The sequence below is a fragment of the Myiozetetes cayanensis genome, unplaced genomic scaffold, assembly GCF_022539395.1.
Source record: "Myiozetetes cayanensis isolate MyiCay16 unplaced genomic scaffold, myiCay2020 scf13, whole genome shotgun sequence".
Lineage (NCBI taxonomy): Eukaryota > Metazoa > Chordata > Aves > Passeriformes > Tyrannidae > Myiozetetes > Myiozetetes cayanensis.
Window position 1 is genome coordinate 11,246,599 of NW_026086937.1, and position 25,145 is coordinate 11,271,743.

The 25,145-nt window shown below is 38.4% G+C and overlaps 1 protein-coding gene across 3 annotated transcripts in view; it reads left to right on the forward strand.

Annotated features, from left to right (window-relative positions):
* Positions 1–25,145, forward strand: part of ATP13A3 (ATPase 13A3) — a 62,375-nt gene that overhangs the window by 21,997 nt on the left and 15,233 nt on the right. For all 3 annotated transcript variants that reach the window (XM_050308021.1, XM_050308019.1, XM_050308020.1), the window contains 20 exons: positions 973–1,146; positions 1,938–2,108; positions 2,418–2,488; positions 7,335–7,415; positions 9,164–9,233; positions 10,088–10,222; positions 11,015–11,087; positions 13,107–13,238; positions 14,222–14,401; positions 17,699–17,856; positions 18,502–18,690; positions 19,600–19,661; positions 20,243–20,393; positions 20,481–20,597; positions 21,611–21,628; positions 21,712–21,865; positions 21,951–22,071; positions 23,296–23,420; positions 24,325–24,503; positions 24,968–25,090. In XM_050308021.1, the coding sequence (XP_050163978.1) occupies positions 973–1,146; positions 1,938–2,108; positions 2,418–2,488; positions 7,335–7,415; positions 9,164–9,233; positions 10,088–10,222; positions 11,015–11,087; positions 13,107–13,238; positions 14,222–14,401; positions 17,699–17,856; positions 18,502–18,690; positions 19,600–19,661; positions 20,243–20,393; positions 20,481–20,597; positions 21,611–21,628; positions 21,712–21,865; positions 21,951–22,071; positions 23,296–23,420; positions 24,325–24,503; positions 24,968–25,090 (2,484 nt within the window). The remainder of the gene's footprint in view (positions 1–972; positions 1,147–1,937; positions 2,109–2,417; positions 2,489–7,334; positions 7,416–9,163; positions 9,234–10,087; positions 10,223–11,014; positions 11,088–13,106; positions 13,239–14,221; positions 14,402–17,698; positions 17,857–18,501; positions 18,691–19,599; positions 19,662–20,242; positions 20,394–20,480; positions 20,598–21,610; positions 21,629–21,711; positions 21,866–21,950; positions 22,072–23,295; positions 23,421–24,324; positions 24,504–24,967; positions 25,091–25,145) is intronic.

Consider the following 25,145-nt stretch of genomic DNA (forward strand, 5'->3'; position numbering starts at 1 on the left):
AACAGGCTTTATCTCTGCTTTTTTGTCAGCTGAGAAGGTGGCAAAACAAACTTTTTGAAAAACCTTTTCTTAGGGAAGGAGTTTAAACAACTTCTAATACTGTTTAATGAAAAGAAAAAAAATTGCAAAAAGTTGATGTCGATATGGACAATGGGTGGGACTCAATGGGAAACTTCATTGCCCTTTTACAGCAGGAAATATAATCTAATGATGTAATGTGAAACTCAGGAATGTAACACAGCATCCAGCAAGTCGCTATATTGTTTTCTTTTCCTGGCTGTCATCAAGTTAAGTTGGTGCTTGCACACTGAATACTTTAAGGTTTTTAATGGGAGAAGAGGATTTTTGTAGCTGGTGAAAGTTACAGAACCTTTGAATGTGACTTGCAGTTTATTGTGTACCATTTCTTGTTAAATGACAGGCAAAACAAACCACTAAAAGTAGTGTTTCATAAATACGTTTACAGGTTTGTTTAGAAAGTATGAAATTCAGCCTGCAGTAATTCAAAAGTGTATATGATAGCTAATCAAATGTTAATGTTGTAAAATCAGCATTTGACAAAACCACATGATTTTGCTCTTTAATGTTTACTGACCTGTGCTGTGTTGTGGTCAAAAATGTCGTTCAGTGAGAGTTAAGGCAGGTTGTGTTGCAGCCTTGGTCCTTAGGGAGCTGTATAGAGAGGAGCCAGGTCCTGCAGTGAAATGTTTCACACAGTGTGGGTGAGCTGCCTCTGTCAGGCTTTTACTGATGTTTATATTTCTGACCGAGCAAAACAGTGTTCCTTTTTTCTGCCACTCCACCATGTGCTAAATGGTTTTAAATCTTTCCTTCCCCCAGAAAAGCAAGAAGAGAAAATGGTTTTGAAATTTGATTTCCTTTAAATACTGCATGCTATGAAAAATTAATGTTGGCATCCCGAACCAGAGTAGTTTAAGAGGGTCATTGTTACTTGTTTCTACTTCCATGCAGGAGATCTATGGCTATGATCTGTGTCGCTGGAAGTTGGTGCTAGTTACTGTAGGAGTGATCTGTTCTGGTGGATTTCTTCTCCTCCTCCTCTACTGGATGCCTCAGTGGCGTGTGAAATCAACGTGCAAAAGGACTACGCTCAAAGACTGTGAAGTGGTTCTGCTGAGAACAACTGTAAGTCTAGAGGGGGATGTGCTTCTCCCAGTTTGCAGTTCCTTGGCATCCTTCTTCCTGCTTGCTGGAATACACAAATCCTTGCCTGCAGTGTAGACATTGTTGTGTTTAACAGCACTGCAGAATTGTTGCTCCTTGGCACTGTATGTAGGTTTACTGCCTGCATGGGAAGACTCACAGCTGTTTGCAGCTGACATAGCAAAAAGAAAGTCTTTAGCTTTCCATTTTAAGAATTAAATACATGAATGCTGTTGTCATCAAAAGTTACAGAACAGAGACTGTTTTCATATAAGCTGATAATGTGGTTTGCAAGTTTCCCCTCCCTTGTTCGGCAAAGATATATTTGTTGAAATAAGGTGTAACTATTGACCCCAGTGTTGTTTGATTTCAGGAGATTTTCTTCCTGCACAATTGCTATGTGTAGTCCCTCGTTATGACCTTGTGTTTAGTCCTCAGTTATCAGAAGCTGTGGGGTGGGTGTAGCTGAATGCATAGCAATCCTGTATTTCCTCCCACTACAGAATAATTGTGAAGGCCTGAATATGTCAAACTTCAGGTACCAAGATTCATTGCTTGCAAAAAAATAGATCTTCTGGTGCAAAAAATATGCTTTTAGAATTGTGGAAAGAAAATTATTCTTAAGGTAACTGGTATTGGGGATATGTTCTGTAATTATGGGTGGGCTCTGCTAATCTTTTATCTGCCATTGACACATTTTGCTACAGCTTTTGTAGTAAAATGCTGTTTAAATGCTCTTTCAACTAACTCATTTCCCTCCCCCCCTTTTTAAGGATGAATTCAAGATATGGTTTTGTGCAAAGGTTCGCGTTATGCCTTCTTTGGGAGCCAATCCCCTACAAAATCCTAACCGTATAGTACACAAGGTTTCAAATGGCCATCCTGTTCATTTCTGTGAATCTGCCGCAGAAGAGAATAAAAACGATTCGAAAAAATATTTGCCTGTAAGTACACCTGCAATACTGTGCTTGCTAATTGTCAAGCATCTCAAGTACTACTGAGAGTAAACACAGTGCAGCACACCTGAGCTTCTGCTTTTGTCTAGAAGGCTAACTCATTCTTTGGGTGGAACACACCCAAAATAACCTTTTACTGGAAACTGTGGAATGCTTGAAAGATTACGTTGAGAGAAAAGTATTTGTTTTTCAGTGAAGCTTTTCTAAATTCACTTACTGTCACTGCCCAGAATAAAGTCAGTCAGGAGAGAGGTGTTAAGTGGTGCCAGTTAATATCTGTGTCTGTTGTCTTTGCAGATTCGTTATTTCACGCATCACAGTGTGAAGTATTTTTGGAATGATTCAGTTCAAAATTTTGATGTTGTACGGTAAGTATACTTCTTGCATGTGTGTTGTACTTCAAACTGCATTTTTAAAAACGTACAATAGAACATGGTGAAAATTGATGTCATATTCTAAGCAGCTGTTTTAGGTCACTGAGTCTTTGTTTGAACCATAGTGAGTGCAGCGAGAGTTTAAGTTGGTGCGAATTTGGACGGAAGGTGTTTGTTTGATCTGCCTTTATCGAGCATGATTCCTGCAGGGTGACAGGCTGCATGCCTTCTGCAGGCTTTTTGCCTGTTCTTGGAGTGCTATTTGAAAATCAGAGCACCTGTTTATAGATAGTAGTTCTACTTCTGTAAACGCTCAAAAAATTTGCTTGCGATGGAATAACTTATATTTTTTGTGTTACTGCTGAACTGGACCGAAAGGTAGTAGTATCTAGGGAAAAGAGGAATTCACAAAATACCTTGTTGCTCATCTTGGTGTAGGTATTCTGTTACACTGTAGTCCAGTTGAGCTGAATTTGATTCCTGTTTTGTTACTCTTTAGTAACATAAACAGGTCTGTTGCATTGATAAAAATGCCTTTTAGTGGGCAGTGCTAGCTTGTGATGCACTGTAGTTTCTTTTATCCAACAGCACTGTTACATGATATTACGGTTAAAAAAGAAGATTCTTCTTTCTCATGCTACTGGTAAGGTCTTCTCATAGTGCCACAAGTTAAATGAGCACGGGCTTCTCCATTTTTGGCAACTGCCAATGAAAATAATTAATTCAAATCAGAAACATAACCTCTTTTAGAACTAAATCAATGTTCATTGCATTAAACCATCATGTGGAAAAGGTCAAGCACTACATATAGAAAAAATTCATAACCAGTGACTGAAGGAAAGAAAAACAGCCAAAATTTCACTAAGAAGAAACATACTGTGCCAGTGGTTATGTTTCAAAAAAGTGTGGGCAAATGATATGGAAAGTTATCAGCAATTAAAGCAATTTAAAGAAATTATCATAACACAAGTAGTTACAAAACTGAGCAGTCCTCCTCTGAGAGGGTGGAAATGTCTCAGTTCACGTGTAAATAGTTCAAAGCTTTGTGTGCATTTTTCATGTTAAACCTCTTATGAATTAAAGTGGTGCAGGTAGTAACACTTGCCATTTTGCATTACGAAGTCCTGTTTTCATGCCTGTAGTGTTCCTAAATTAAATTGTTCAAAGGGAGTATTTCCCACAGATGAGATTAAGAAACTTCACTTGTATGTTAAGAACAGGTATTGGAAAAAAATCATACAACTCCACGTGTTTAAAATAAATGTTGTTCCTTAGCATTAAAGCAGTGACTTGAAACTTGGCATTTGTTGGCTGTTTCACTGTGCCTTTTGATGTTCTTGTGATAACTCAGCCAATTTATAAGCCCCAGAAAAAATCTCAGATATGCCTGTGAAGTTATGTGAGCATTTATTCAATCACATTCTTGCTGATAAGCCAAACTTTCATTTCTTTGATGTATTAGCCATGACTGAGCCTGACCACTTGTTTAGTCAGGTACAGTAGCTGAACTGGACATCATTATTTAGCTGTTAAATAATAAAGAGCAGAAAGATCTGGATCTGAGACACTCTGGATACTGTTAGAGCACTAAATCACTTTTTCACAAGGTCAGATAAAAGTGCCAGTTTGCTATAACTTTTCTCTAAAGTGAATGGTCATTTAGTGAAGTACTGGATACTACATGCGAAATAATAGCTGAGCTTATGAATGATAAATAATCTGAAAAGAAGTCTTAAAAATTTATTCTTTGCTAAGATACATTTTCTTATTCTGCTCTTCAGTTTATATGTCGTGGTTTTGCTTTGGGTCAATTTGCTTTCACACCCCCCACACAATTACTATTAGTTGAGAGAAGGTTTATGCAGACAAAAGAGACTGGATTTGGGGAAAATAGTATGAACATTTATTACTAGCAAAATAAAAACTACTAAGGAATTATATCTATAACAACTCTACTTAAGTAAAAAGTACTATGTATTTACAGAAATACTTCTCCTCTCTTTATATCAGTCCAAGGAGGAGAAGCAGTTTCTTTCTCCATTCTCGGAGCTCCAGATCTTCTCAATAACTCTGCAGCACTCTCGTTGCAGCTGGAACTCCTTCATCTCTCTCTCTCACTCTGTGTCGGCCTCCAGGGCTGGGCCTACTCCCCTCCTGGGCTAAGACTGGAGGCTGGGGTTTACCCAGGTTCTGAAGGTTTTTCTTCTCCATGGGGCTTGCAAGGGGACACTTGCCCACTATGGATCTTCACCACAAGATTACAGGAGATAATGGCTTTTGAGTCCACCCCTGTTTTCCTGTGAGGTCCCTTCCCATGGGAGAACAGTCCTTGATAGACCTCTCCAGCATGGGTCTAGCATGGATCCCTCACTCGGATCCCAACATCCTACCTGGGCTGTCTCGCTCCAGCGTAGGTTTCCCTTAGGGTCACAAAATCTTCCACAGGACTCTGCCTCACCTCAGTCCTTTTCATGAAGTCTCGGTTCTCTGGTACATCCACAAGCTCCTCTGTGAACCTCATGAGGGTCTCCTCACCCCAACAATCTTCTACAGGTAGCAGGGATTACTTTTCAGTCTTTTCCCTGCTGAAGGGAGAGAGCAAGAGGGGGAAGAAGTAGCCCCTCCCCCCCCTTTTAACTTCTCTTTCCTCCGGCTGCCAGCTTTGACCTTGGAAGTCCCTTATCTCTTTGCCGGAATTCTTCTGCCGCGGTTCTTCGTCCAAGCAGTCAGTCTTTTAAACTTTTTTTTTCTTCATTCTCTTACAAGAGAGAAGGAAGGCTTCAGTGCCACACCTGCCCCCAGCCCAAGCCAGGGGAGGAGGGGGCCTTGCCCTCCTCGGGCCTGCTGCCTCTTCTACATGGCTGCTGCCCCTAATTTCAACTGAGCTACCAACCTTCTCTTCCGTTTTCTTAAATATGTAATTAGCAAAGGCATTACTGAGAGTTTTAATTGGCTTCTTGTCCGGAAATCCACCTGGACAAAACCATTCTCAGCCCCAGTGGCTGGTCGGCTGTGCAAAACCATGACAATAAACCAAAAGTTGGTATCACCTAATAAGATCGTAGAAAATCAAGTTAATATTTAAGAAAAGACAGTATATGAGATAAAGGCTTTTATAGTAAAATCTGTAAGGCAGGCAACACACTTGTACTTGTGATCTAAGCACAGTCTTGCATCATGGAGAAGATTCACTCTGTGCAGCTGCTTGTACAAGTACCCAGGGACAAAACAGTTTGATCACATAATGAAAGATGTAGCACAGCACAGAAGGGAAGCAAATTAAGATTTCTTGGGCAACTGATTCAGTTATGAGAGCTTGAGTTTCATATAATTATTTTTATATTACTGTCATATTAAAGATCACTGTTTTAAATACAGGAAATGCAAGTGTAATTGTTCTTAAACTAAATCAGATTTGGTCACAAAGCCAAAGAGGATGCAACTCTGACCTTGGATGTCTGTTTTGTTTTAGCTAGTGTCAGCTGAGTCTCTGAATGGGTTGATGAGTGCTTTATGTAATAAACTGTGTGCACACAGGGATTTCTTTTTTTTAATGCCCTGGGAATTCAGTCTGTACCAGTACTGTAAAAAGCAGAGAACATCCTGCTAGAAGCTCTGTCTTTACATGGACATTGCACACATAGGTATGCTTATTTACATATCAAGCACTTAATTTTGGGAACCCTTCTTAAATACATTGTTACATTCCTTTTCCTACAGGAAAATAAAGATTGAATCATTTGGGATAGAATGGCAAGAAAATTAACAGAGTTTATGGTTTTTTAATTTAAAATTTTATTTTATTTTTAGTAAAATATTATATTTTTAAAATCCTTGAGCTTAATAATGTTAGAGAAAACTTGTAAACCTGAGGTCAGGTTAACTCATCATTTTCACCTCCTGTTCTTTTCTGAGCAGTTGGTGGAAATGTGATCCTAGGCTTTAGGATGTTGAAGTTTTCCCTGTGTTCTACAGGATGGAAGCAATTATTACTATATATGCACAATAAAGAGTTGTTTGTTTGTTTCACTGGGACAAACTCTGAATTCTTTTCGATAGATAACTTCTTAGATATATAAAACAGACTTATGTGGCATAGTGCTGGTTTTGTCATGGCATCTGTGAAAGCCTTTTGGAAGGTAGTGATATTTTCCTTTGCATCCAAAGTATGCAAATACCTGGATATCGGGCATGATACTGTCTGATTTACTGACTTTGGTAGTTAAAATGATCTCATAGGTGCAAACATAATGATGTTTCAGGTGTGCTTGCTTATCTGCAGATCTTTGAAAGTACAGCATTCACTTTCATATCATGTAGAAAAGCCCTGTGAAGATGACTCTTCTGGTGTTAAGAACTGAAAATGTAGACTGTACTTTTCCTAGTCGTGGATAGCATTTTGATAGCAAGATGCTGCAAAATAGCTGTGGTATAGATTTATTTAATAAATTGACTAATGATTTTTTCTAAAGTACTTCCATTACTGCTTAGAGTCCATTGAAAATAATTTGAAGAAATATTAATACATATTGATTGCTCACTTTTTAGAGACCTTTGAGTCCTAGTTATGCAAGTATTTTACTGCATTTTTTTAAATGTGTCTCCTTTTTGCTTGAAATAGGTATGACTATCCTACAGAGTAAGACATACCAACCAAAAACCTGCTGTTAATGTTTCACTGGTAACTGTAGTTCTGGCAAAACCAGCTTAAAACATAGACTTGGTTGTTTTATTATACAGTGCACCTCTTGGCAAAGACCTAACTTCCTTGAGTTCCTGAAGACTTACTTTTAAATATCAGATTTCTTAAATAACTCATTGACTTTTTTCCTTTACTTAGAGGTCTAGATGAATCTACATTCTGCTCTGCAATTCACAATGAACACAGCACAGGGCTGACAAAGGAAATGCATGATTACAGGTAATATTGCAGTATTTGAGGGAAGAATTGTTTTTATTCAGTTACCCGTGATCAGACTGCTAACGAAACTAGAAGACAATAGAGTGAACAGCATTTGCGGACAGGCTACTGCACTTCCTTCAAAGAAGGTTGTTATATGTATGGAATCCTTGCTTTTCTTACCTATAGATTGAGTAGGAACTAGGCTCTGATATTATATTGACTTACTTTTCTCAAACAACACTGACTATGGGAATTGGATTGAATAAAGTCATTCAGAATATATTTCTGAAATCTTATTTAGTACTTAACATTTTGAAATAGGATGAAGGTTGACACTATGTTTTCAACCACTTTGGCAGGTGTACAGTGAAATTTGGCAGTTGATATAAAACTCCATGTAGTAATTTTTTCCACATAACTCACCTTTAAGCAGCATAAATGTTACCACAACATACTGTCACTGTCGAAGGGTGTGTACAGGTTCAGGGGCAAATAGATTGATGCCCAGTGGAAAAGTCCATTAGGTGTTCTTCAACTGGAAAGGTCCTCAATTGCCTCAAGCTGCAGATTGTTGACAACTTGAAGGGAAAACTGAGTGAGATCATTGTGCTGCTGCTTGATTTCTTTCCCATCCTTGGCTAGTGGTCATTGTGAAATAGGGGATAGTGTGCTAGATGGCTAATAAGGATTATTGAATGCCAGGAAGTAGCAAACCTGGCGTAAACTGCAACTGATTTCTGATTTTTAGGAAGAGCATGTTGAAGCTTCCCAGGTCTTAGGACTTGAAGTGTGTCATATAGCTTACATGGCTCTGTCTCTGGTTGGTTGGGGCTAAATGCATTCTCCACTTTTTCTTTAAATTATGGTTGTCAAGAAATAACTTGGGGGAAAATAATATTTTAACATGCTATTTTAGACTGATGGTGTAAATATGCTTGTCAAGTAACACAGCTGGAGTGCATAAGTCGAGAAGAACTTAGTCTAGAAAAAAAGTCTTAAAATGTAATTTAATGGCATGTAGTTCAGGGATTTTTTAGTTCTCTGTTGTGAACAACAAGCTGTACTGTATGTTGTGATATTTATTGTTAGTATTCTAGTTCACGGATACACTACCAAAACTAGAATAGTTTTGGTTCTGTTGCATTCCTGGCTGATTTTTTGGCAAATGAGACCTTAGAGGTTAAAGTATGGAAGCATCTGCTTGCTCGTCATTTCATTTTCCAGCAGTTTGTGTCTTTTGCTACAATAAAAGTCTTTCCCCTAAGATCATATTTTAAGGGCTTTTCCACATCACTGACATTTAACCATCTTGGATCCCATCAGAGCTTAGTTTCTTGCTCCTCCTTTCATGATTTGCCTTTCTTCGTTCTAAGAGTAAAACTAAGATACATGACCTGTGTCTAACTGTAGGGTAAGAGTTAACACTTGTTTGAGCTTAGGTTAACGAGAATCACGTACTGGCTTTCAGAACGACATATTTAATAACACTGGACCTATATACAGCTTACAGGAAAATCTTGTTATGAAAGAACCTAAAATTAAGTTACAGTTTAAATTGAAGTATAAAAAAATTACTTTGTATTGGAACATCTCACTGTGTAAATGTTTTTTGATAAACACCTTTTGAAACAATATGATAAATAAAAGGTACCACAGATTTAGTAATATGTTAGACTTTCCCATAATAATAGAATTACTGTCGCATCAGTAAGACTCCAAATAAAAATCTTACCTTTTTTTTATTCTGTTTTTCCTTTTTAATGCAGAAGAGCATTCTATGGAGTAAACGAAATTGCTGTGAAAGTGCCTTCCATTTTTAAGCTTCTGGTTAAGGAGGTAAGATCTTTTCTTTAACAAATTAAAGAAAAAAATTATGTCATTGAAGGTTACTATAAGTGCAGTGACTATTGACTACTGGAAACCTTTCCCCAGAGCCCAGCACTGTAAAGCAAAATTGTATGGACCATTTTTTTTGAGCTCTTCAGCTCCCCTTTGAGCTAAGACTCTTAAGAGGCCTTAGCTGTAAACTCTTCAGAGTTCACAACCTGATGCCTTAGCAAGGACGTTAGAAAACGTGTCAGAATTCTTTGAAAGGGTCAGCACTTTATTTTTTTTTAGTTAATTCAACACATAAAGTAACACATAAAGTGTTCTCCCTGAGGAGCCCAGGGATCGTATATTACAACATATGTGGTGTTGTATATACTTCTGTTGGATTTGTTCCATTTTCGTTATATCTGGTGGATTTGAATAACTGGCTTGTTATCTATGTGCTGTAATAATGCACGATAGAATTTTGAACAAACTCTCCAACCTGAAATAACAGAATAAAAACTTGAGATATCAGTGCATTAATTAATAAGAAATAGAAAATAACATCCCAATTAATTTAAGAATTATCACTGAAAGTGCATCAGATATTTCTATCATTTTGCTTTTAAGTGTAGGGGAAAATGCATGCAGTCTTCATTTGCACAAAATGCATTTGTGTATTATTTTAGTGAGAACTATGCTTTCAGGGGGTCAAGGAAGTAGTGTAAAAGTGGGATCAGCTTGGCAGAACAGATAAAAATATGTATAAAGAACTGAAATGTTTGTCTGCTTCACAGAGGAGGATAATTGTGACTTTCTTCTGATGGAGAACCCATGTGACCTTTTGGTGTAACTTTAATGTTCTGTCACTCTTTTAGGTTCTCAACCCTTTTTACATTTTCCAGTTGTTCAGTGTGATATTGTGGATCACTGATGAGTATCACTACTATGCATTAGCAATTGTGATCATGTCTGTAATATCCATTGTTAGCTCACTCTACACCATTAGAAAGGTAAGTGCGAAAAAACCAGATGCATCTTTTTGGCTTTTTATTGATTGTCTTATTTTACTGTGAAATTCCCTGCAAATCTTAAAGAATTTTTCAGAGTTATACAGGTAGAATATTGTTACATGTTTTGCCTTTTTGAGTTGAAAGAATTTGTATTTACAGTTTTCTTTGAGACTGTTGCTAACTCTCTGTGCTGATGAATTAATAAGTTGACCTCAGGTAACAGAAACACTACCTTACTTAAATAAAACCCAGACACAAGTTTATGTAATAAGTTGTACTGACAGAGGTGATTCTGTCTTGCCTTGTTTGCTTCTTTTTGAAAAAGCCCAGCAGAACTGAGCACTGGTGTAACGTGTGGATTTGTGAAATTGGTCATTCAGTTTTCTTTGTAGACTTAGCTGTAGCTGATGGAAATCAATCCTTAAACTGCAGCCTCTGAATTCAGATCAGAGGGGGGAAAAAAAGCCCTGTTACCTTAATTAGTTCAAGTTCATACAACTACTGCAGCTTTCACTTTTGTATGTGAATGACCAAATATTTTTATAACATTTTGCGTGACAGAGTATATTTGCTTCCAGAGTGCTGTTTGAAGTGGGAACCTGTACAGGTTGATGCACTCAAATTTTATTTGCCCATAAGTTTTCTAAACTATGTTCAAGAGAATGTTTTGAATAACATTTTGTTGTTAAAGAATGTTATTACAGAATCTCATCAATTCTAATTGTAGAGCTAGAATGTGCATTTAGAAGAAAAGCTATGCTTTTCAATAACAATCTTTTCTTCCCTTTGCAGCAATATGTTATGTTACATGACATGGTAGCAGCTCACAGCATTGTAAGAGTTTCTGTCTGCAGAGGAAACCAAGGTAAATTTCACAGGTGGTTTGGAAGGTTGAATTTAAGTTGTTCATGAAGTGTGAGTGTAAAGTGAGTGTTCTTTCTTTGACCAGATTGAAATGCTTGAGTCTCTTAGCAAAATTGCATGGGAAAAGGAGAAGCTGCAGAGTGGAATGGAGCTAGCACAACTCTGTTCAGGATAAGCCTTCTAGATCATAGAATCGTAGAATCATAGAATTAACTGGGTTGGAAGAGACCTTTGAGATCATCAAGTCCAACCCTTGATCCAACCCCACTGTGATTACTAGATCATGGCACTCAGTGCCACATCCAGCCTCATCTTAAAAACCTCCAGGGACGGTGAATCCAGCACCTCTCTGGGCAGGCCATTCCAATGCCTGATCACTCTCTCTGTAAAGAACTTCTTTCTAATATCCAACCTAAACCTCCCCTGGCAGAGCTTAAGCCCGTGCCCTCTTGTCCTGCTGCTGATTGCCTGGGAGAAGAGACCGACCCCCACCTGGCTACAACCTCCTTTCAGGGAGTTGTAGAGAGTGATGAGGTCACCCCTGAACCTCCTCTTCTCCAGACTAAACAACCCCAACTCCCTCAGCCTCTCCTCATAGGACTTGTGCACAAGTCCCTTCACCAGCCTGGTTGCTCTTCTCTGGACCTGCTCCAGCACCTCAATGTCCTTCCTGAACTGAGGGGCTCAGAACTGGACACAGCACTCCAGGGGTGGCCTCACCAGCACTGAGTACAGGGGAAGGATCACTTCCCTCGTCCTGCTGGCCACACTGTTCCTGATACAGACCAGGATGCCATTGGCCTTGGCCACCTGGGCACACTGCTGGCTCATGTTCAGCTTCCTGTCAGTTGGCATCCCCGGATCCCTTTCTGCCTGGCTACTCTCCAGCCACTCTGTCCCCAACCTGTAGCGCTGCAGGGGGTTGTTGTGGCCAAAGTGCAGGACCCAGCACTTGGCCTTGTTGAACTTCATCCCGTTGGAATCAGCCCAACTCTCCAGCCTATCCAGACCCCTCTGCAGAGCCCTCCTGCTTCCAGCTGATCGACACTCCCTCCTAACTTGGTGTCATCTGCAAATTTGCTAATGATGGACTCAATCCCCTAATCTAAATCATCGATAAAGGTGTTAAACAGGACTGGGCCCAGCACTGATCCCTAAGGGACACCACTGGTGACCGGCTGCCAGCTGGATGCAGCCCTGTTCACCAGCACTCTCTGGGCCCGGCCCTCCAGCTGGTTCTAAACCCAGCAGAGAGTGCCCCTGTCCAAGCCATGAGCTGCCAGCTTTTCCAGGAGTATATTATGGGAGACAGTGGCAAAGGCTTTGCTGAAGTCCAGATAGACACGTCTACAGCCTTCCCCTGATCATAAAAAGAGATCAGGTTGATCAGACAGGACCTGCCCTTCCTAAACCCGTGCTGGCTGGGTCTGATCCCTTGTTCACCCTGTAGATGCCATGTGATTGCACTCAGGATGATCTGCTCCATGGTATTTTTAGTGAGCATCAGGTTTGTTCTACATTAGGTGCTTGTCCTATTCCTGTTTCTCATTCTCTATCATTCCACTTATGTAACAATTGTCATTGTAGTTTCTTTCTTGGCTTAAAGATGTGCACACGTTGAGTCTCCATTTCAGTTTATTACCCAGAAAGGGCTGCAAGTTGGTTTCTGGACTTTGGTCATTTCGATATCACAACAGTTAAAGTTGTGGTGTGTGATATTGTTTTGTAAGACATACATTTGTGTTGGACTTGTGTCTTTGTACTGAAGTGACACTAGTTAATATCTTTTGTACAAGCTTGACTGCTTTCATTAGTTTTGATGAACTATATTCATGTGTTTTTTGTCTGTGATGAATTGGGCTTATCAGCAGCTTTTTCTGTATATTTTTAAAATCACTTCATGCTGTTAATAAAATGCAGTCTTAATTGTCACCACTTGGATCTTGGCTGTGAGGATCTTTATCAGATTTTGTAGATGGTGGCGATTTTCAAGTAAACTTGTTTGTGTTTTAATACTCAGAAATAGAAGAAATCCTTTCCACCGACCTTGTGCCTGGAGATACCATGTTGATTCCATCCAATGGGACAATTATGCCCTGTGATGCTGTACTTCTCAGTGGTACTTGCATTGTAAATGAAAGTATGCTAACAGGTAAAGTAAGCTTGCATGGCTAAATATATTAGTTTATACCTGTGTTCATGCTCATTGTAGAAGTGGATATATTTCTTTTGCTTGAAACTTGTCTGTTCTTGCAATTAGACATACTCCTAAATACTTATATACTTGTGTTCTGCTTATCTGGAACAGCAACCTGGTGCTGTTTGGTAACTCCAAAAATGAATGATGGTTTCTTGTTGAAAAGATTTCTTCGTGATAGTTTGCCTTCCTGCTTTTTGACTTGGTGTTCTCAGTGCAGTTTGAATTCTGCAGCATTGCTTCTTCAGAGAATTTTTGCCCAAACTTTTTAGCTTTTTCCAAGAATGAAGGTAGTGAATAGAATGTTCTACTGTATTTGAAACCACAAACTATTATCTCAAGTTGCTTCTGCATATGCTGAAATCAGGGACCTGATGTGTTTAAAGGACAGCTCAGTGAGTAGGATGGACGTTTTATTATTCCTAGGATAATCTGCCCAAACTGACAGCCTTTAGAAAATGGTAGTTCAGAGATTGTGTTTTATCATGTTCATTTTTTTTAATATACTTGAACCTTTTGCTGCTGCTAGAACTGATAAAAGTGGATTGCTGCCCTAGCTTGAGTGTACTCGGTCACCAAAGGAGCTGAGAGAGATTTTCTTCAACTTCTAATTTTTCTGAGTAAAGATGGGGTGATGCAAGAGAAGGAAGCTTGTCCTGTTTCTTTCAATTAACTGTATTTTACACCTATGTGATTTGAAGTAAGAGGCACAAAAGCTGTATTGGTGAATAAGGAATAGAGTTAAATATCATTTGGGTAAGAAATCTGGTGAGCTGAGGCTAAGAGGTGAGAGACTATCTAAAAACATGCTGAAAGGAAGATTACTCCCATAAGGCTGCCTCTGTGCTGGTGAAGTGAGATTATACTGTGCTATTTGTAGTTGTGAAGGATAAAATGTCCTTTTTTGATCTTGCTTAGAGACTCTTCTTCCATTTAAGGTGAAAGTGTTCCTGTAACAAAGATTAATCTGCCAAATCCTTCAGAATATCCGAAAGCAGTGGGAGATGAACTCTACAGTCCTGAAGTGCACAAACGGCACACTCTGTTCTGTGGAACCAATGTCATTCAAACCCGGTTCTACACTGGAGAGTTGGTCAAGGCTGTGGTAGTGAGAACAGGTATTGATTGTTAAGTTTGTCATGATAATGTGCTATTCCCTTTTGTAGGTTTATGTCAACTGGCTGATACTGCTAAGCTTGGAAAAAGGAGTACACCCCAAATAATTTGATAAATGTCTTTAAACAGTGATGGAACTAGATGGTCTGGAGAGTATCAGTGACAAGCAAGAAGTCTTCAGGATCAATTTAAAATGTATTTGAATGCATTTTCAGGCCCTTTAGATGTCTTCTGTGGTGTGTTAGTTGAACTGTGTGGGTCTCTTGGAAAAGGTTTGACATACCATTGGACTGGGAGGAGTAGTGGAGAACAACTGATTTTGGTGGAGTCCTTGACAATGCCAAATGTTTTCCTTTACCCATAGTTTTGCCAAAGCACGTAGCATTTGCTTAGAAAAATTAGTTTCATCTATCTGTCTACAGAAATGCTTATTCATACTAATATGTAAGGGATTTCGGTTAAATAATGCAAATGTTCTATTAAAAACAATTGCACAGGCTAATGTAGTTGTGGGATTCTGCTTTACAAAGATCATCTTAAGAAAATTAGCACAAAATAAATAAATGCAAGCTATAATCCAAGTTACAATAGAACTGGGTAGAAGAAATTGGACTGTGTTGACTAGACTGCTACTGAAAGCAAATTTTCTACCAAATTACTTCATCCTAATTAGTCTCTTCTTTCTCTGGTGTTTTCTCTTGACCTTTTAGCAGTAAATGTGATTTTTTTCTTTTACTGATTTCATTGATATCTCTCTAGAGGCTTTTATTAGTCTTTTTTCAAAAAAAATATTTCTCTTCCCTTGAACACATCTGCCCTTTAATAATGTCCATCTCAACTTGTTTCATTTCTTAAATAAGAAATTTCATGAGCCCAGCCTGAAGTGCATGTATAGCTGGGTGATCCCAAACAGCAGCAGAAATGAACTGAACTGCTGAAGGTGTGTTCCTCCTGCTCTGCAGGAAGAATAACACTTTTTTTGGAAGTTTGATACCATGGTCTGTAACTCTTACAAGGAGAATTGTAACTGCTTCCAACACACTGTGTCCTACTCCCCTGACGTCTGAAGTCATGTTTTTAGTCTACTCTTTGCCCGTGACAGTGAGTTGGCTCCTGTTGTAAACAGGATGAATTGAGCTCTGTGGGCTTAGTTCAGGTTTTACATATGGACAAGTATGCTTTTCCTGCTATGACTATATATAGAGAGAGGAGCAAAGTGATATAAAATCCTTTGTTCTTCTGTCTGGTTTGCAGGGACAGCTTTTAGGCAAGTAGGGAATTCCCCTCTCCACAGAGCTGAATAGATGTCACAGCACTTGTAGTTTCCTGTTCTTAAGATATTTGATAGTAAGAACTAAAGTAACTCTCACATAGTGACATACAAGTAAAGACCCTTTTATCTGAGAGAGGGGGATGCCACATAGTTGAAGGTAGTAGAAAATGGAGTCCTTAAAAGAATTCTGGGAGAGCAGAACTCCATCTGGTTGTGTGCAAAGGCATGTAGTCCTAATCTTGTCATAAACCAGGATATGTGATGGATCTGCTGGGACTGTACTCACAGTACTCTTCAAGTTAAGCCTTTAACATGACATAGAATAGAATCATAGAATAGATTGGGTTGGAAAAGACCTCCAAGATCATCAAGTCCAACCCCTGATCCAACTCCAATTACTATATCATGGCACTAAGGGCCATGTCCAATATCTGTTTAAAAACCTCCAGGGATGGTGAATCCACCACCTCTCTGGGCAGGCCATTCCAATGCCTGATTACCCTCTCTGTAAAGAATTTCTTCTTAACGTCTAACCTAAACCTCCCCTGGCAGAGCTGGAGCCCATGTCCCCTTGTCCTATTGTTGGTTGCCTGGGAGAAGAGGCCAACCCCCACCTGGCTATAACCTCCCTTCAGGTAGTTGAAGAGAGTGATGAGGTCACCTCTAAGCCTTCTCTTCTCCAGACTAAACAACCCCAGCTCCCTCAACCTCTCCTCATAGGACTTGTGCTCAAGTAACATGTTTGATGTTACAGCTGAAATACATGTAAAATACTGATAAGCTAAATGTATTCATTTTTTTCCTTCGGAAACTCAGTTCATGAATATGTTAGTATGTAGGTCATAGTGACGCAAATTGTAAATAATTTAAAATGGGTTATTTTGTTTTAGATAACAGAATTGTTCACTGTATGTCCAGTGTGTCCTCAAGGACACGACATGAGGTTTTCTCTTAGTGTTTAACCGTAATGTGTTGTAGCCTATGTGGCTACAGAACCTTCTGCAAAACCATTAAAAAAATCAAAAGTAGTTCTGATTTTTTGTTGACTACTATTAAATTACAAAGCATTCATGACTAAGTACATGCAGACATGCTGAACTTCTTTGAACAGGCCCGTGGTTTGTGCTCTGCAGTAGCAAATTCAAAGTCTAGAGGCTTCATGCCTTGTTCCTCTTGTGATGAGCTCATCCACTTGAAGACTGATGCAGTAGATGCTTTGTTCTGGTAGAATCTTGTATGCCACATATTGGGGTGGAGGGCTCAGCCTTTGCTGTGTTGGCTTGCAGACGGAGTAGCTGTCAACGAGCTGTCGCTAATGCCAAAAGACCTAACACTGATATTGAGGTTGTAGTAATAGACTTGGAAGTCTAAGCAGATAGAAAATGTTTTGGGCATACAAGATTGGGCACTGGCATTGGCTTTTTCACAGGATGAGGCGAAGGTTCAAGGAGGATCTTGCAGTATCTAGTGGTTTTTTGACTGTAAGACCCTTTAGAAGGGTAGTCACCTTGTTAAGGTGTCAAAATGTGATCAAGAGGTGAATTTCTCCAAAAGATGACTCTGCACTGCAGTTTTTTTCTGAATCTTTCGTGCTGGCTGTCAAGGGAACTACAGAGACTTTCCATTTATGTATGCAATGTTGGATACCAAGAATAACTTCATTTTCTTTTTGCAAGAACTGGCTTAATTAGACAATAAATATACCCATTAGGTCTCCACTGTGAGGGAAAAAATGCAGTACAACAAACTCTGCCAGGGCAAACCGTGTGAGGGTTTACTGCTGCTGCAGAAGAAGGGTATGTTTTCATCAGCTCATGTCCTTGCCATAGGAGAGAAGCACTTAGTATGATGTGCACGTACATTTTTGAAGGACCTTAATTACACTGTTGCAAAACATCTGTTACTGGATATTGAGAAACAGGCATAATGAAATTAGTAACTTAAGGGTTTTATTCAGGTTTTTAGTATATTTGAATAGCTTTGCTGTTGTTTATACCTTTAATAACTAACTCCTTTTTATTTCTAGGCTTTAGTACTGCTAAAGGACAGCTTGTTCGTTCCATACTATATCCAAAGCCAACTGATTTTAAGCTCTACAGAGATGCCTATTTGTTTCTCCTGTCTCTGGTGGTGGTGGCAGGCATTGGATTTCTTTACACAGTTGTCAATAGCATCTTAAATGAGGTATGTTTTAATTTCTGGTCCAGAACTGCCTTATTTGAGAAAAGGGTTGACAATGACTTCCAACACACTTCAGATGATGAGAAACTATTCAATTAAGTGAACATTTCTTTACTTTATTTTGTATCAATAGAAGGGGAAAAACAAGGTTACTGAGAACAAAATGCATCGCAGAAGCAGAATTTGTATATATTACAGAGAAACTTGAGTTTACGTCAATTTCTGTTGACCCAGTTACTAGATTTTTATCTTTGTTTTACGGAAGATCGCCATCTGACTGATATCTAGTTGGAAGAAATAGGATACAGCACATCTAAAGCATGCTGCAGGCAAAAAAATCCTTATCAAGAAATTGCTAACTGATAACCTAATAACTAAGTTTTCTGGTTCTGGGTCTTTGTTCCCCTCTCAAAAGTTCCGCATTACTCAGGCACTGTTTTGAAGTAATACGTTTTCAGGGGGTAAAGTGAAAATGCGAAGTTAGGGGTTATGGATAAATGTGGTTGCTGATGGTGGGTGAAGATGGTGCGCAATTTCTGGGTCATCCAGAACACACTGTATTGGATTTTGCTCTTGGTAGCTCTTCAGTGGGGTAGTGAATCTTCTAAGCAGTGAGATCTTGTTCGTTAACTCTGACCTTTGTTGCAGGTTCCAGCTCATACCATCATCATTGAGTCTCTTGACATTATCACTATCACGGTGCCTCCAGCACTCCCTGCTGCCATGACTGCTGGCATCGTTTATGCACAAAGGAGGCTGAAGAAAATTGGCATCTTCTGCATCAGCCCACAAAGGATAAATATTTGTGGCCAGCTGAATCTTGTGTGTTTTGATAAGGTTAGGTAAACTTTGGAACTTCGCCACCTGGAGGGGCATTGTCTTATAAATGGGAATTTGTACAGACAAAAAAGGAAAATTACTTTTCGTATAAGTTAGATAATTTTTAATCTCTTAGCTTCCAAGTATTCAGTGTTTGCCATCTGGTAACTCTCTTAATTTATTCTTCTCTAAAAAGTTGTTATTATAGAGATGCTTTCTTATCTCAAGACTTCCAAGTCCCAGCTTACTGCTGACAATCCAGAAATGTGAGAGTTGAGGTTTATTAAGAGCTTTATTTAGTACACAAACTTCTGAAAACTTGAAGTGTGAAGTCAAACTTGTTTCTCATTTTCATTCATTTCAATGAGAAGCTAAGACAGCATACTTTGTTATTATTCCATAATGAAAACATGAGTGAAATACAGTAATGCTACTAGCCAGAATTCTTTGCTTTTGGCTATTTCCTAAATAAAACTTATTTTCCTCCTTAGATTTTATCTCAAATAATAAGTACCCAAGCAAAATGTATTATTTCCCTTGTAAATACATTCCAGTTTCTGTTTCAGCTATGTAAGAAATTACTACTAAGGGTTAGTACCTGTTTTCCATTGTCCCTGGTCTCTGAATATTGACATGTTGAGCTATCATCTTTGGATTTCAAGGTCTGTTTTATTGTCCTGTCTCCAGCGAGGGGCATGATTGCTTTGAATGTTCTTTAAAATTATTTACTGGATTTGGAACTTAGTTACCAGCAAAAAGCAAGGGAGATACAGTATTTTCTGTCCGGAAGGCTGGATTTGTCACTGAATTTGAAAGAAAATATGTTATTTAGGTGTAATTTGGCTAAATACTGTTAATTTTTGCTTTACTTGAGGATAATTTGTTTCTGAAGGCTTTTTCTTACCATACCCCTGGTTTATTTTGCAGACTGGCACACTCACTGAGGATGGCTTGGATCTTTGGGGAATTCAACGGGTGAAAAATGCTTGGTAAGGGTGAGCTCAGAGCTGATAGCAAATGTTGTGCTGTAATGACTTCACCAGAATAGAATAGAATGGAAATTAAATGTGAGTTGATACATGCTTGTGTTTCTGTAATGAGCTGTAGGAATGCCACTGAAACTATGGTTTAAGTGTAATTCAAGTTATAACTCCATTACCAAGCTGAGGAGGAATTTTCTTTGTTAAAGTCTGAGACCTCATTAGGTTCATCCTGCAAAACTGTTGCAGTTCAACTGTTGCATGTTGCCTTAATTCTCTCCTCCTAAGGGATGACTTTTTGGTCTGCTAAAATGAATTAGCTTAGCTGATTGAGTTAAGTACAAAGTGATAAGAGGCCTTTTTATGAGGGATCAAACTAAACAGTGAAAGTATGTGGAGTGTTTGAAGGAGGAAGAAGTTGTGATCTGAAGATTCCAGCCTAGAGTCTTAATTTGTTTTCTGTGATGTGTGAAAACATGAGTGAAGGGTCTTGTGCAGTCGATTTTCTTCTGTTAATCTAAACAAACCTTTCAAATTGGCTCATAATAAATAATTATAGTGCTAAGTATGTTATTACTTCATTGGTTTAGTTTCCTTTTGCCGGAAGAGAGGCCTTGCAGTGAGAGCTTGCAGAAGTCCGAGTTTGTTGCTTGCATGGCAACTTGTCATTCCCTTACAAAAATTGAAGGGGTGCTTTCTGGGGATCCACTTGATTTGAAGATGTTTGAAGCAATAGGATGGGTAAGTGCCATTTTTTTTCCTGAAAATTACATTACAAGAAAGTCAAAGTTAATGAATGTATAAATGAGTTGATTTTTTTAAATACAGATTTTAGAAGAAGCAACTGAAGAGGAAACAGCCCTTCATAACCAAATCATGCCGACAGTGGTTCGACCTTCAAAACAACTTTCTCCAGAATCCAAACAAGCAACAGATCAAGAAATGGTATAAAAATTCAAAACGGTTTGAGTTAAACAAATACATTTTGCTGTATGTTGTGGTTCTGGCTGATAAAATTGAAATGAGATCAGAACTGTGTGGGTGTTGTTGGCAAAGAAGAAACATGTTTAAACTGTTGTTGAAGGTAGTGGTTCAATATAGGCCAGTTTCAAGGTGAGCAAACTGAGTGTCAGCATTACTGGCTTACAAACTGGTTGTAAAGTACAGTAATGCTTTTTGAGCTTGAGCTTTTTAGTATTAGTATTGTTACCAAATTCTTACTGTGCTAATGAAGTGCCTTAGGTGTGCTCACCTTGCAGTTTCAGTTAAAACAATTGTTTCTTAAGTCACTTCATGGTATGGAATTCTTGCCACTGTTGTACCTTAGGGATCTGTTAAGTGCTGAGTTAAAACAAAATGTACTTGTCAGATTTAAAAATTTGTTCCGCCTGTATTTTTACTGGTTTTTAATACTTCAGAAAGGAAAATTCAAGCATATGACTGACTGTATATCCAGATTATCACAGAGCAGGGTAGCAGGAGGGTATAACAAGTCAGTTCATCTGTATGAGTTGTACCGTATAGAAATTGAAATGTATTCCTTTTGTTCAGAACTCAGTGTACATGCACAGCAGTAATTACTGTGCAGTAGCTGACATGGGAATGTTCTTGAAACTTACTACATGAAATTTTGGGGATATACTTAATAACTGGCCTCAGTCTGAAACACTGTGGTACTTTAGTCATTTACATAGGCTAAACAGACATAGGTTGGACTGTAAGAGGTCTTGCAAATTCTAGTCAAGAAATCAAGCTCCAAAGTTCTACTATGTCTCACTTAAAGAATACTAAACGGATGCAGTATATTTATATTCAGCTTTTATGACAACCATTGAAAATACACCATGACAATATCAAGAACGCTGTGCGGGTTCATCTACTGATTTATGTTGAAATAGTTTGTAGCTGAAGAAGTACTTTAATATTTGTGGTGAATGTATTTTTTCTTTTTTTTTTAGGAATTGTTCGAGCTTTCGGTAAGTATGCTTTTTCAATTAAGCACCTGCCTATTTTTATGAGAATGTATGTGGATGTAACTCTTCCTTCCTGTGTGACACAGACTGGTTATGAGATTGGAATTGTGCGCCAGTTCCCATTTTCCTCAGTTTTGCAGCGTATGTGTGTAATAGCAAGAGTTCTAGGGGAGAAGAGGATGGATGCTTACATGAAAGGTGCCCCAGAAGTGATTGCCAGCTTGTGTAAGCAGGAAACAGGTAAAGGAACAAACTGTTTTTATTTCTTGTGTAGCTCAGCTGTAATATGAATATTTTAATAACTCTAAACTTAACCTTTTTAAAGTTCCTGTTGACTTTGAGCATGTCCTGGAAGAATACACTAAGCAGGGCTTCCGAGTTATTGCTCTTGCTCATAGAAAATTGGAGTCTAAGCTTACATGGCACAAAGTCCAGACTATTAATAGGTAAGAGTGACTTCACTTTTTTAATAAGTAACAGGCTTTAAAAGCTGCATGCTTTGGATTAATATGTAATGTGTATTTTTGTTTAAATCAATTACTGCTCTTCTTTAGCTTTCTTCTCTCTTGACATATGTAGTTCTGTGCATACTTTAGTCATGCCCCGGACAGTTCATAGAAATTTAGAATAAAGAAGTGTTTTCTGCAGTGAAGTGAATTCAGAGGCACATCTTTAAATCTGGAAACAAACTGTAATGTTATTTTTTTATGGTGTTTAATTTACACTGTCGTGGCAGAAAATCTCATCTGATTTCTTTGTTTCCTGCACAGACTTATATCATCTGTGTCTATTAAAGATAGTGACGTAGTGGAAACCCTCCTGTACACGTTTTATGCAGTTTTTTCATCTCCTAAAGTCAGCATGTCCTTTTCCTGCTGAAAAGCAGGGCTTGTCAGAAAGGTTTGGAAGGTAGAAAGATTTCTTCCTTCAAAGAGTAGTATTTCCTGTAGATTGTTTTTCAGCTGGTCTTAGTTTTGTGGACAATGCTATCTTTCCCACAGTGTTTGAAAGTGTAGCATAGCTATGAAAATGCCAGCTTTGACTGTGTTCTTTTGTATCAGCTTTGTGTACAAGATGAAGAGTTCGCAAAGCACACACACACAGAGCAGAGAAAGGTGTTTTCCAATTTCAGGTGTGAAAATCTACAGTAGCAGTAGAATACCCAAGACCTGTAAATACACTGACTTTCTCATGTAAACCAAGGTTAATTAGTTTCTTTACTTAATTAGCTAGTGTCTATTAATCTTACTAGCCTTGATAACATAATTTGGTAGCTTTTATGTTAGGGCTCAGCTAATTCAGAAAATAGAGGTGTGAACTCTAAACATATCTTAAAATTTGGCTGTCAATGCAGTTAGCTTCAGAGGATGTTGTCTAGCAATAGCCTTTTCAAGACTATAATTTCCTTTAGAAAGAGTTCTCGTGGAAGAAACTAAAATTGTGCTTGAGAGGAATCAACATTTTCTCATACTGATTTTCAGCTAAAATAAGGGGAGTAAGTATAAATGTGATGATATATCTCAGGTTGCTTTTTATAAAGCAAATTATTCACTTCCTGTTTAAAAATACACATTTCCCTTTTCCTTGATAAACAGAAAATCAGGCTTTTAAAGCTACATCTAATAATTGTAACTCTTCTAATGTTTTCTTCCTTGTCTCCTTTTCATCAGAGATGCTGTTGAAAGCAACATGGATTTTATGGGGTTAATTATAATGCAAAACAAGTTAAAGCAAGAAACCCCTGCTGTACTTGAAGATTTGCATAAAGCCAACATTCGCACTGTCATGGTTACAGGTTAGCATGTAAACATTCATACTTAGAAGATAAAAAACCATCCCTTTTTGGTCTTGTTTTAATTATAGTGTATGAAGTCAAATTTTAGTGTCAGTAGGCTGGGATTACACTGTGTTTGTAGCAAGGGGAGAAGTTTAGAAACTTGTGCAAGTTACTTTGATAAGTCAGAGATCAGAAACCAGAAGAGGCTTTAGTTCTACAGAGATCAGAAACCAGAAGAGGCTTTAGTTCTACTTTGTAGCTTCCTCTCCCTAGCTCCATGCACAAGCTACTTTATACTGAATTGAAGGATGGAAACCTTTAGAGGTCTTCCAAATCAGACTAAGGGAAAGTCCTGGTCTAATTTTATGACTGATCCTCCTTTGAGCAGGAGGTTGGACTAGATGTCCTGAGAGTCCCTACCATTTTGATTTATATTATAAAAGTCACTTTGTATTGGATTTTTTGGGGAAGAATGAATTACGTCCCTGTAGGTGTGCAAAGTACCTATGCTCAGTGTTCCATACAATATGTGTGTTTGCTTTTTAAATCACAGATATTGCAACTTTGGAATGTTTTACTGGGCTAACAATACAACTCTGCGTTTGCATGTTCTGTGACTGTTTAAAAATCAGTATCTTAAATGGCCACATGTTTTTTACCTGATTTTCCCCATATACTAAGATTTGATCAATAAGAGATCTTTATGGCTCAAAGCAGCACACAAAGTTTATGGGGGAGGGGTTCAATGGGCTAGGCTTTGAATGTTGTCTGTAGGCTTGTCCTGAGATTGCCCCCTGATACATTTGGCAGTCCTGCTCCTGTTTCTAAACCGTCTTTGTTAGCTTTTCTCTTATTTGGAATATCAGTGTCTGATATTGATTCTTTTCTAACTGAAACCCTCTTAAATGCAATTGTTTAACAGGGGATAACATGTTAACTGCTATCTCTGTGGCCAGAGACTGTGGAATGATTCTACCTCAAGATAAGGTCATTATTGCTGAAGCACTACCTCCAAAGGATGGGCAGGCTGCCAGGATCAACTGGCATTATGCAGATACCCTCGCAAAATGCACTAGTTCATCACCAGCCATAAACTCAGAGGTAACATGACCATTATTATGCCCTTAGAGTATAAGCAGTTAGTTTTACTGTTGAGTTGCTTTTTATGTTATTCCATTAAATAGTAAATCTGCTATTAAGATCAAATCAGTATAGATGTACTAGTTAACTTTCAGATCTTCAAATACCAAAGTGTAGTTAAGCAGCTGGGGGAGTAGTTTTTTAACTGTGATACGACATTGGACATTTTAGTTGTGCAGGGGATAGGTTTTTTCCCCAATATTTCAATCTGTTAAGACTGCTCTAGCTGCTTGTAGTTGAAACATTAAACCACATTTTTTTGTTGATAAGTAAGTGCTTTCATTGTATGAGGTTTTCTTTGAAGTAACACTCTGAGAAACTTCCTCTTGTGTGGGATCTCTAGGAATTTTGCTGAGCATTAGTTTGAAATGATAAGGTATCTGTGTAAATACATTACAACTGGAGTATTAAACTACTTTTGATAGGATATTCCAGTTAAATTGGTCCATGAAAGCCTTGAGGATCTCCAGATGACAAAATATCATTTTGCAATGAATGGAAAGTCATTTGCAGTGATTTTGGAGCATTTTCAAGACCTGGTACCCAAGGTGAGCATTTTACTTGAGTGTAAGCACTTTTGATGGTGAGCAGACTTTGCCCTGT